The sequence below is a fragment of the Phyllobates terribilis genome, unplaced genomic scaffold, assembly GCF_046119375.1.
Source record: "Phyllobates terribilis strain yellow unplaced genomic scaffold, ASM4611937v1 Scaffold_11__3_contigs__length_659146591, whole genome shotgun sequence".
Lineage (NCBI taxonomy): Eukaryota > Metazoa > Chordata > Amphibia > Anura > Dendrobatidae > Phyllobates > Phyllobates terribilis.
Genome location: NW_027362771.1, coordinates 455,160,160 through 455,173,676, shown reverse-complemented (window position 1 = coordinate 455,173,676; position 13,517 = coordinate 455,160,160). Strand labels below are relative to the sequence as shown.

Genomic DNA, 13,517 nt, shown 5'->3' with positions numbered 1-13,517 from the left:
ACCGGATCAGGATGATAACAGATGGAGTTTGCGCCATTGCTCCAATCATGCTGCAAACGCACATCACACACAGAAACGTGAGGAAAGCCTCCTGACATCCAGGGCTGGGACATTTTCCAGGAACCACGGTGTTATTCTCCACGGGGACAGACGTGACGCATAAACAGCCTGTCAAATTCTACATAAAAAAGAAATAGTATAGAGGTTATGCAAGCAATGCAGGATTTTATTTTATTTTTCAGTAAATGCACCAATTTCGGTAATTTTGCTATTTTATTAATCTCATCTGCCAACTTGTAATTATCAGTACACAATATCCTACTCATCATCTTGGACATTATTTACCCCCATATCATGGTGTCGACTCATTTAGAAAAAAAAAGGGCTATTTATAATCATTTAGAACAAGTTTCTATGGGAGTGAAACAGAGCTGTAAGTACATCTTGAAGCCCAAGGTTGGTATTACTAGAAGCCGACGGGTGAGTCCTCCATCTCACTGTAAACAAATATCATCATTTATAACATTAGACTACTAAGGAATTACAATAATATAGACCAATAGAAATGTTCTTCCTTTTTCGCAAAATGCTGGAGCTGTGAATTACAATAGAAACACAGCACCACTTGTTGACAGCTTGTTAAAACTACAATGACTTTCCACATTTGTCAACAGAACCTACTAAAATTAAAAAAATACCCAATATGAATAACCTTATTATCTCACTATCATTTTTCATTATAAATTTCTTCTCTGTTATCGTCTCTACTTTACCCCAAACCTTTTTGTCAGTAATTTAGATAGAATCCTGTTGTATCTAAAAAATGACAACTGCAACATCGTAACAGAAAGAGTAGTGCAAGGAACAAGGGTGGTAGGGGAACAGGTGAAATATAAGACGGTGGGGATTTTGGAATGTTAAAGAGATCCTGCCAGGGAGGATAGCAATGTTTACAAACAACTCTCTGATTTTAAGACTCTGTGGTTTGGTAAGTAAAAAGAGGTAATTTTTGAGAATTTATATGTTCAATTATGCAGCTCATGGGCAGCGCTGAATTAAAGGGATTGTCCTGTCCACCCTTGGTGAAATTTTCAGCAAGAACTGCAGCTTGCCGAATCTCATCAGTGTGTAATTCACACATTGTTAGGATTCTGCTCCCCTTGCCGGTTCCAGCAGTCATCAGTAGTGTTGAGCATTCCGATACTGAAATATCGGGTATCGGCCGATATTCGCGGTATGGGAATTCCGATACTTAATTCCGATACTTTTACAATATCGAATACCGGAATCGGAAGTTCCCATAATGCCTGCGCTCTGCAGTGTCTCTGAACGATGACAAGCTGGGTGGCAGCGCTCAGCTGAGATCCAGCCTGTCATCAGAATGCCATCCCAGCGAGGGAGAATTCTCCTGATCGTTTAAAAGCCGCCGGCTTTTAAACAATCACACAGCCCCATACTGCTTCCCCGCAGCCTCCCACCCCGATCCTCCGCTCCCCTCGCCACCTCCCATCCTGATCGTAAGTTAGGACCGGGCGGGGAGCGCAGCACCAAGGAGCAGGGAGCGAAGGACCCGGGCAGGGAAGCCGGCAGTGAAAAGACTTCACCGCCGGCTTTCCCGTTCTGTGCTGCACTTTCCCGCCGGTTATTTCAAATGAACAGCTGAGGTATCAGGTGATGCCGATCAGCTGTTCATTTGAAGTAGCCGCGGTGCCCTCAGAGGGTTCATGTGAGTTCATGCTTGACTGCATTGCATGAACTCACATGAACTTTCCCACGGGCGCACAGGTCAGCCACACCCCCCAGACCATCAGCCCGTCATGATTCGTGTGTGCGGGGTGTCTGTGCGATGTCTGTGGGTGTGTGCGGTGTCTGAGCGATGTCTGCGGGTGTGTGCGGTGTCTGTGCGATGTCTGCGGGTGTGTGCGGTGTCTGTGCGATGTGTGCGGGTGTGTGCGTGCAGGCAGACATAGGCCGATGTGACACTACTACTCCCATCGGCCTATGTCTGTCCCCCGTCCACTCGTGCCAGCAGGATCAGCTCAATGGGAGCAGTAGTTCCCATCAGCCTGATCCTGCTATTTAAATTGCCCTACTGTGTCCCCAATAAATTTTAAATACATGTCATTGGTGGCCAGTGGTTGCCTACAATAAATTAGTTCATACATTACCTGTCCCCGCCGATCGCCACCTAAAATAAAGTAAAAAATAAAAAACGACACCTATACTCACCTAGACACCTAATTCCCCGAAGCCATCGATCTCCTGTAATAAAATGTAAAATAATAAACCACAACCTTATCCTTACCCCTCCGTAGTAGTCCACGAGTGTCCCACGATGATCTCCAGTTTAGAGCAGCCACATAAAATGTGACCGCTCTGAACCGCTGCCGCCGCTAGAATGACGGGGCCGTAAAGCAGCCCCGTCATTGCATAAGCGGGTTCGCTGGAGTTCAGGCAGCGCTGCTCCGGTCAGCTCCTTTACGGCCCTGCTGTATCGTGAGAAATTCCCATGGTACAGCAGTGCCGTAAAGGAGGTCTCCGGAGCAGCGCTCACTGAATGCACTCCGGTGACCTCAGTCAGTGGCTCCCGCTGCCGGGAGCGGACGTGTTCCCGGCAGCGTGAGCTTACAGCAGCCATGCACAGCTGTCACCATCTCCAGATGTGACAGCTGTGCATGGGAGATCAGCGCAGGAACATGGACAGGTAACTATTTTTTTTTAGTAAACTAAGAATTAAATAAAATGGTGTGTTTTATTTCAAATAAATTATTTTTTTCTGGGTGTAGTGTGTTTTTTCTTTTTAACACTTTGTAGGTTAGTAATGGGGGTGTCTTATAGACGCCCATTATTACTAACCTGGGCTTCATGGCAGCTGGCGCTGACATGAACCCCAGCCCTATTACCCCCTGCCACCGCACCAGGGCAGTGGGAAGAGCGAGGCTAAGTGCCAGAATTGGCGCATCCTATGGATGCGCCATTTCTGGGGCGGCTGATGGCTGGTGTTTCTAGCCTGGGAGGGGGCCAATATTCATGGCACCCTTCCTGGGCTATTAATATCAGCCCCCAGCTGTCTGCCTAGCCTTTGCTAGCTATTAAAATAGGGGGGACCCCACGTCATTTTTTTGGGGGGTCCCCCATTTTAATAGCTAGTAAAGGCTAGGTATTCAGCTCGGGGCTGATATTAGTAGTCTGGGAAGCTCCGTGGGTATTACCCCCTTCCCAGGCTTCAAACATCTGCCCCAGCCGTCTGCTTAACCTCCGCTAGAGACTAAAATTATGGGGGATCCCACGCCAATTTTTTTTTTAAATAAATCCTTTATTTTAACACTAAATGACATTTGAGGAGTTAATAAAGATGCAGTCCCTAAATTATTATTTATTTTTTAATTAATTTTTCCCAAAAATTTTGACGTGGGCTTTGCCATATTTTTGTATGCCAGCCAGGTACAGCATCCAGCTTCTATGAACGCGCCATTTTCCGGGGTGGCTGTGGACTGCAATTTGCAGCGGGTGGGGGCCCAGAAAGCTTGGGTCTCTCTGCACTGCAGATTCCATCCCCCAGCTGCCTAGTTGTACCTGGCTGGACACAAAAATAGGGAGAAGCCCCACGTATTTTTTTTTTTAATTATTTCATGAAATTCATGAAATAATTAAGAAAAAAAGGGCTTCCCTATATTGTTGTGTCCGGCCAGGTACAAATAGGCAGCTGGTGGTTGGGGGCAGCCCGTTCCTACCTGCTGTACCTGGCTGGACACAAATATAGTGCGAAGCCCCACGTCAATTTTTTTTTAATTATTTCAGGAAATTCATGAAATAATTAAAAAAAAATTGATGTGGGGCTTCGCCCTATATTTGTGTCCAGCCAGGTACAGCAGGCAGGAACGGGCTGCCCCCAACCACCAGCTGCCTATTTGTACCTGGCCGGACACAACAATATAGGGAAGCCCTTTTTTTAAAAAATTATTTCATGAAATAATTTAAAAAAAATTGATGTGGAGCTTCGCACTATATTTGGGTCCAGCCAGGTACAGCAGGCAGGAACGGGCTGCCCCCAACCACCAGCTGCCTATTTGTACCTGGCCGGACACAACAATATAGGGAAGCCCTTTTTTTCTTAATTATTTCATGAATTTCATGAAATAATTTAAAAAAAAAATACGTGGAGCTTCGCCCTATTTTTGTGTCCAGCCAGGTACAACTAGGCAGCTGGGGGCTGGAATCTGCAGCGCAGGGAGGCCCAAGCTTTCTGGGCCCCACCCGCTGCAAATTGCAGTCCGCAGCCGCCCCGGAAAATGGCGCGTTCATAGAAGCGCCATCTTCTGGCGCTGTACCCAACTCATCCAGGGCCCTGGTGCGGTGGCTCACTGGGTAATAAAGGGGTTAGGGCCAGCTTGGCATTATCAGCTGGCCCTAAGCCCGAAATTCATGGGGTCACGCCAATATTAGACATGACCACCATGAATTTCTAGTAAAGTATTTAAAAAAAACACAACACCCAGAATAAAGTCCTTTAATTGAAATAAAGACACAATTCTTTATTGTTCTAAATTAAACTATGCTTACCATCACGCCCATTCCAGCTGAAGCCAACGATCTCCTGCAATAAAAGAAAAATAATAAACCAACCTCATCCTTACCTTCCCATGGATCCCACGACAGCTTCAGCTCTGCTACATCGAGATGACAGGTTGGACCGCAGCAGAACGCTGCCATCCAGCCTGTCATCCCGCAGACACTGAGAAGCGCAGGCATGCTTGCGCTCCTCAGTGTCTCTCTGTGACGGCATAAAGATGAGCCAAGGTCATGTCCAATGAACTCAGCTCACCTCATGCACGTCACTGACAGAGTGGGAAAATTCTCCTGCACTCAGCGCTTCAGCGTGAGAATTCTCCCACGCTGTCAGTGACGTGCATGAGGTGAGCTGAGTTCATTGGACATGACCTCACCTCATGCACGTCACTGACAGCGTGGGAAAATTCTCACGCTGAAGCGCTGAGTGCAGGAGAATTCTCCCACGCTGTCAGTGATGTACATGAGGTGAGCCGAGTTCATTGTCGGCTCATCTGGATGCCGTCACAGAGAGACACTGAGGAGCGCAAGCATGCCTGCGCTTCTCAGTGTCTGCGGGATGACAGGCTGGATGGCAGCGTTCTGCTGCGGTCCAGTCTGTCATCTCGATGTAGCAGAGCTGGAGCCATTGTGGGAACCATGGAAAGGTAAGGATGAGGTTGCTTTATTATTTTACTTTTATTGCAGGAGATCGTTGGCTTCAGCTGGAATAGGTGTGATGGTAAGTATGGTTTAATTTAGAACAATAAAGAATTGTGTCTTTATTTCAATTAAAGGAGTTTATTCTGGGTGTTTGTGTTTTTTTTTAACTTTGACTATGGGGTTAGTAATGTGGGTGTCTTATAGACGCCTCTCCATTACTAACCTGGGCTTGATGTCAGCTGGCATTATAAGCTGACATCAACCCCAGCCCTATTACCCCACTGCCATCGCTACAGGGCAGTGGGAAGAGCGAGGCTAAGTGCCAGAATTGGCGCATCCTATGGATGCGCCATTTCTGGGGCGGCTGACGGCTGGTGTTTCTAGCCTGGGAGGGGGCCAATATTCATGGCTCCCTTCCTGGGCTATTAACCCCTTAAGCCCCGGAGCATTTTTCGTTTTTGCATTTTCGTTTTTGCTCCCCTTGTTCCCAGAGCCATAGAGTTTTTATTTTTTGGTCAATATGGCCATGTGAGGGCTTATTTTTTGCGGGACGAGTTGTACTTTTCAACGCCATTACTAGTTTTATCATATCCTGTACGGGAAAACAGGAAAAAAATTCCAAGTGCGGTAAAATTGCAAAAAAAGTGCAATACCCCAGTTGTTTTTTATTTATTTTTTTTACCATGTTCACTGAATGCTAAAACTGACCTTCCCTTCTTATTCTACAGGTCATTACGAGTTCATAGACACCAAACATGTATAGGTTCTTTTATATTTAAGTGGTGAAAAAAAATTCCAAAATTTGGTAAAAAAAAAAATAAAAAAATAGCGCCATTTTCTAAGACCCGTAGCGTCTCCATTTTTCGTGATCTGGGGCTGGTTGATGGCTTATTTTTTGCGTGCCAGGCTGACATTTATATTGATAACATTTGGGGTAGATCCGATGTTTTCATCGCCCGTTATTGCATTTTATTGCAATTTTGCGGCGACCAAAAAACGTAATTCTGGCGTTTAGAATTTTTTTCTCGCTACGCCGTTTACCGATCGGAATAATTCTTTTTTTATTTTGATAGATCGGGCGATTCTGAACGTGGCCATACCAAATATGTGTATGTGGGGTTTTTTTTTATATATTTTATTTTGAATGGGGTGAAAGGGGGGTGATTTAAAGTTTTATATTTTTTTAATTTTTTTTATATTTTTAAAAACTTTTTTTTTTTACTTTTTGCATGCTTCTATAGTCTCCATAGGAGACTAGAAGCAGCAACTGTCCGATCGCCTCTGCTACATACAGGGGACCAGCAGATCCCCTGCATGCAGCAGAAATGGTCCTGTGCTATGAGCGCCGACCACTAGGTGGCGCTCATAGCGACAAGATCATGACAACCACAGGCGTCTGCTGCAGACCCTGGGTTGTCATGCACGCCCATCGTCGACCCGCGATCACGTGACGGGGTCGCCGGTGGGCGGGGCTTATGACGCGCTACCCGGAAGCGCGCGTTAAATGCTGCTGTCGGAGATTGACAGCAGCATTTAACTGGTTAACAGCCGCGGGTGGATCGCGATTCCACCCGCGGCTGTTGCGGGCACATGTCAGCTGTAAGAATCAGCTGACATGTGCTCGGTTCAGTGAGGGCTCAGCGCCGGAGCCCTCACTGAACCGGCGGTACGCAGATATGCGTACTAATACGTCCCCGGTAAGTAAGGGGTTAATATCAGCCCCCAGCTGTCTGCCTAGCCTTTGCTAGCTATTAAATTAGGGGGGACCCCACGTCATTTTTTTGGGGGGGTCCCCCATTTTAATAGCTAGTAAAGGCTAGGTATTCAGCTGGGGGCTCATATTAGTAGCCTGGGAAGCTCCGTGGGTATTACCCCCTTCCCAGACTTCAAACATCTGCCCCAGCTGTCTGCTTAACCTCTGCTAGAGACTAAAATTAAGGGGAACCCCACGCCAATTTTTTTTTAAATAAATCCTTTATTTTAACACTAAATGACAAGTACAGTGATCAACACTGTCACTGTACTTCATATATATGTGACTGACATGTTTCTATCTATCTAATCTATGTATGATTCTCTATTCCTTCTATTCTAAATTGTCGGGTACAGATGCTGAATTGCCGGCCGGCTTTCTTAAAGAGACAGTGCACGAAAACACTATTATTTTTTTAAATAAATCCTTTACACTAAATGACAAGTACAGTAACCAACACTGTCACTGTACTTCTTATATATGTGACTGACATGTTTCTATCTATCTAATCTATGTGTGAAGCTCTATTCTGTCTGTTATAAATTGTCGGGTACCGCTGCTGAATTGCCGGCCGGCTTTTTTAAAGAGACGGTGCATGAAAACACTATTATTTTTTTTTAATAAATCCTTTACACTAAATGACAAGTACAGTAAGCAACACTGTCACTGTACTTCATATATATGTGACTGACATGTTTCTATCTATCTAATCTATGTGTGAAGCTCTATTCTTTCTGTTATAAATTGTCGGGTACCGGTGTATGCGCTAATGAATTGCCGGCTTTTCGCATAATACATTCTACATTATTCTTAGTTGTTTTACTTCATGTAGAATTAACCTACAAGGAAAGAAAGGGTTTATTTTCATTCCGATATTAGTGTCCCATTGACTTGCATTGGTTTCCGGTATCGGAATCGGCGATATCCGATACTTTTTGAGTATCGGTCCGATCCAATCCGATACGATATTTCCTGATATCGGAAGGTATTGCTCAACACTAGTCATCAGATGACTGGAAGTATACAATATGTAGATGTTGTCACATGCCAACTACAGTCTCAGCCACATCTCACAAGAAAACATTGCAAGATGTGCTGAGACTCTAGTTGGCACGTGACAGTGAGCATGCAAATTACATATTTGTGGTCACTTGATGACCACTGGAACCAGCGAGCAGAGCAAAAACCTAACAATGAGTGCATAACAAATAGGATTATGCAAGATTCAGCGCCTGCCGAAGACTTCACTAGTCGGGGACAACCAATGATATTCATGCTATAGTTTGCTACAGAGGGAGCTGTCAATCAGCTTTTGGAGGAGGGGGAAAGTCTGGATATCACTGGACTCTTTGCTGAAATACTGGCCATTCGTTGCATAGTTTAACAGGTAACTTTTTAAATAAACTACCTTACCTTAAATCCTCAGTCACATGCTGCTGAAACCACTGTGGCTATCACTACACTACGCTACCCTAAGAAAGACATGACAAGATCGTTTCAGATTCCAGAGATATTGAAATTTTGGACATTGGGAAGCCATGACAATTTTTGCACTGAAATGTAAAAATAAAACCTAGATTATAAAATAAAACATGTGGAGAAAATCTAATCTGCTCGAAGATTTTCTCCATTATTAATGTATGCTGAAAACATATAACTCTGCGCTTCACCTCTCCAAACAAACCTACTTTAACAACCTCATAATTTCACTTTCCAATAATCCTAAACGACTCTTTGACATGTTTCATTCTCTCCTCAATCAAACAGCACAGGCCCCGATCACCGACCTCAGCGCAGACGATCTGGCCAATTATTTCAAAGAAAAAATTGACCATATCCGTCAGGAAACTTTCTCCCAATCCCCAAACGTTTTGCATGCTCTCCCCTGCCACATTGTATCTTGCTCACTTTCTGATTTCGAACCAGTCACGGAAGATGAAGTGATCAGACTCCTTGCATCTTCTCGCCCTACCACCTGCACCAGTGACCCTATTCCCTCACATCTCCTTCAGTCCCTTGCTCCAGCTGTCACCACTCACCTAACTAAAATTTTCAACCTCTCCCTCTCATCTGGTATCTTTCCCTCTTCTTTTAAACACACCAGCATACATCCATTACTTAAAAAACCATCCCTTGACCAGAACTGCACGGCCAACTACAGACCTGTTTCCAATCTTCCCTTTATCTCTAAACTCTTGGAACGCCTGGTCCATTCCCGTCTAATCCGCTATCTCTCACACAACTCTCTTCTTGACCCTTTACAATCTGGTTTCCGCTCTTTACATTCTACTGAAACTGCCCTCACTAAAGTCTCTAATGATCTACTAACAGCTAAATCTAATGGTCACTATTCCCTGCTGATTCTCCTAGATCTCTCTGCAGCATTTGACACTGTGGATCACCAGCTCTTCCTCACTATGCTCCGCACTATTGGCCTCAAGGACACTGTTCTCTCCTGGTTCTCCTCCAATCTCTCTGACCGCTCCTTCTCTGTGTCTTTCGCCGGCTCCTCCTCCTCTCTCCTTCCCCTTACTGTAGGGGTTCCTCAAGGATCAGTCCTAGGCCCCCTTCTTTTCTCCTTATACACCGCTCCCATTGGACAAACAATCAGCAGATTCTGCTTTCAGTACCATCTCTAAAATGATGACACCCAATTATACACCTCTGCTCCAGACATTACCCCTGCATTACTACAAAAGACCAGTGATTGTCTTTCTGCTGTGTCTAACATTATGTCCTCCCTCTGTCTAAAACTGAATCTGTCAAAAACTGAACTACTTGTATTTCCTCCCTCCACTAACCTACCTGTGCCCGATATTGCCATTTCCGTTTGTGGCTCAACCATTACTCCCCAGCAACAAGCCCGCTGTCTTGGGGTAATTTTTGACTCAGATCTTTCCTTCACTCCTCACATCAAATCACTCGCTCGTTCATGTCATCTACACCTCAAAAATCAGGACTTTTCTCACCTTTGACTCGGCAAAAACTCTTACTGTCGCTCTTATTCATTCTCGTCTGGACTACTGCAACTCTCTACTTATCGGGCTCCCTCTTACTAAACTCTCCCCTCTCCAATCCGTCCTTAACGCAGCAGCCAGGATCATATTCCTCGCCAACCGCTACACCGATGCCTCTTCCCTGTGCCAGTCATTGCATTGGTTAGCCATCCAATACAGAGTTCAATATAAACTTCTCACGCTTACCCACAAAGCGCTCCATGCTTCAGTACCCCCCTACATCTCCTCCCTTGTCTCAGTCTACCACCCTACACGGGCCCTCCGTTCTGCCAATGACTTAAAACTAAAAACCTCCATAATCCGAACTTCCCACTCCCGTCTCCAAGATTTCTCGCGTGCTGCGCCAATTCTTTGGAATGCATTACCCAGGACAGTTTGATTAATTCCCAATACCCACAGTTTCAAGTGGACCCTAAAAACCCATTTCTTCTGACTGGCGTATCGCCTCCACACACTATCTGTCCATCCCAGTTTTCCCCCATATTAAAATCTTCTTCAATTTCAGGTTCATACCAACCATGCACATAATAGCCTCGGTCAGGACTGTACACATACTGGCAGGTGACCAGTTCATGTATTATTTATCCTATATAGTATATCAAGGCTGCATTATACAATATATGTACATTCTACCTTTTGTGTCTCCCTCATTTCCTCATAGACTGTAAGCTTGCGAGTAGGGCCCTCACTCCTTTCGATATGAGTTATGTTTATTCTGTATTGTTTGTATAAGTCCCCCCTAAAATTTGTAAAGTGCTGCGGAATATGTTGGCGCTATAAAAAATAAAAATTATTATTATTATTATTATTATTATTAATAAAGTAGTTGGGTGCAAAAAAAACGCCTCCCAGGCAAAACCAAACCTCAATGTATCCATAAAAGAAAAAGGCAGCACTCCATAGTCCAATATATGATGATTTATTTACCTATCATGTCAGGGCAATGTTTCGGTCCAACAGTGGAGACCTTTTTCAAGCCTTACATGAAATGTATTTTGCCTGGGTCAATTTCTTGTAGATGTTTGTTGGATACGATAACGCATAGTGTGCTGTATAGCAGCTGGAGATAAGTTTGAGTTGTGTAATTTGTATATCACACAAATAAAATATGTACTATTCATTTTCTTTGTAGCAGTACCTATTATTCTGCAAATCACCACACCTAATTCGACAGAACCACACCTTATTAGACGCTTTATTGGATATGATGTTTTACAATGGGTCCAAATTGCTGACTGCACTCATGTTTAGTAGCCAATTCTTACAAGGACAATGAGTTTTTGTGGCTCACCCTATAGCAAATAAAATATCCTCATACCTTCGCTTAAAATAAAACATTTACAAAATATGCATTTGCTTGCTCTCTAATGAATGAACAAAAAGAAACCAGACAAAAGATATCTAGAAAAGAAAAGATTTAAAGCTGCCCAAGTATTATGAAGTTTACTGCAGTTATTTCCAATTCACACACAAATTAGAGCATCATAAACTTACAATTAGACATATTAAGAACTGAGTAACTCTTATACTACAGACTGCATTTTATCAGCAGGACATCGTATCAGTGCTTATCATGCTGAAGCAAACACTTTTCTCCTGATGAACCTTTGACTGAACGGGGAAACGCGTTGAGAAAATATAGAGAGAATTAAACATCCCCGATTTGACTAAACACTTGGAAGCCTTTACCTGATGGGGAAACAGAGATCCAAGTCATTAAGATAAGTTGTTTCCTCATCTATTGTTTTTGGATTTAAATCATGCCATGAACTAATGAATAGTGATTTAAATACCGGGGAGGTCTATATATGTCTTATTTTTTAATAAGGCTTGGCTCATTGTGAAGGCTACATTGGTATTCCTGTGGGGAATATTACTGCAGGGGGTTAGTTACCCCTGATAAAATGCTGCTTGCTATAAGGGAATTTGTAATGCACTTTATATTGTCAGGCCCCCAAATTGGGGAGGCATGTGAGGCCCTATATGCTGTGTCCTGGAGATATATCCTTTAAAATACCAATTAGGATTATTAATTCCTCTTAGTGAGGTGGATGTATCAACTTAATTAGGGGATCTATGGTGCCCCATTGTTATTATAGAGTGTCTTTTTCTATGCTCTGTGGACAAAAGTGTACTATTCCCTTTATATATTGTGCTATGGTGATCCTGTCTGGATACGTCCAATCTTCTGTTATTAGGTGTTCCTGGGTTGTATTAATGGATTTTTAAGACACCCTCACAGAGTGAATATTAGATTGGGGTGATTTATACAAACAGGTCCGGATCACATGCCTATATTTTAGGTCTTTTTCTTCTTACTTAGTATTTGTTGTGAGACTCTTAATAGTTTTAAGCGCCAATATTAAAGGTTATTTTTTAATGGGTATTTATTGTAAAAAAATAACTCTTATACTAATTTTATAGTAATATTTTCTATTTTAAGTTATATTGTTTTTAGCGTTTATTCACCAAATTCAATGCATAACTCAAGAATATATCGTAAGTAAATTTGTTGTATATAGCAAGAGGACTAGAACTCTAGGGCCACGTATAAGAAGAAGCTACTTCCTATAGGTGGCCCTAGAGTTCTAGTCCTCTTCCTCTCTGAAGAGACAATTTGCATATGTCCCAGAAGAGAATTGCGCTTTAAAAGTCTCCTCACCTTGGCATGCCAGGCTTGACATGCCACTCTCCGCAAGGAGAAACGTTATGCCTTATAATAGCAGAAATCAATGATACATATTGAATGTACCTGCACTATTTGTTCAGAAACGAGGCCCATTTCTACAGCGTATTACTGATCTGTCTATGTATTAGCTGACCATCAGTTTTCAAAAGTTAAATTAAATAACACATTTTATATTTTGGAGCAAATACATGAAACATACTAAGCCAAAAAGCCAAGATAAAAAAATGCTAACAATGAAAAGAATAAGCAAATAATCACAGCTGAATGCTATACAAGGCTCTATTTACACCATCTTTGTCAAGCTACTGTAAGGTGAATGGTGGGTTGAGACTTCAAGTGAAAGAAGCTTAAAGCCCAAACTTTTTAAACTCTAGATTTAAAACTTGAATTTGCACACTAAGGTGCATGTGTCAAGAGTTGGATCATGTGCTTTAACAAAATTCTGTTATATAAGTTGTCTCAGGCCAGACTACAGTGTAACTGAGTTTTGTGGCTGCAGAACTTGCACACATTTGCATGAAAATTCATTTATTTTTGTAAATTTGACACACACTACATACAAAATGCATCATTTTTGCAGGAGAAAAATTGTTGGTGAAGTACACATTTTAATAAGGTACCTCAAAATACTCAAAAATAGAATTAAAGCTACAAAATATTAACTGCTACAGACCAGTGTCACCTTACAGCAATATTCAACTCACCTTTGAATATTTCTGCTATGGAGGTAATGAGGAGCCAGTAAATTGTATGTGCATTAGCACCAGGAGAAATGTATTTGTGCCGTGAAGGCAAATAGTCTGTTGTTAATGAATAGAAGATGAGAAAATTATCAATGAATCAGCAT

At 42.9% G+C, this 13,517-nt stretch overlaps 1 protein-coding gene across 2 annotated transcripts in view; it reads right to left on the bottom strand.

The window, feature by feature from the left end:
* The window catches only part of SLCO3A1 (solute carrier organic anion transporter family member 3A1), a 493,783-nt gene that overhangs the window by 65,496 nt on the left and 414,770 nt on the right, over positions 1-13,517 (bottom strand). For both annotated transcript variants that reach the window (XM_073653298.1, XM_073653297.1), the window contains one exon: positions 3-178. In XM_073653298.1, coding sequence (XP_073509399.1) covers positions 3-178 — 176 coding nt within the window. The remainder of the gene's footprint in view (positions 1-2; positions 179-13,517) is intronic.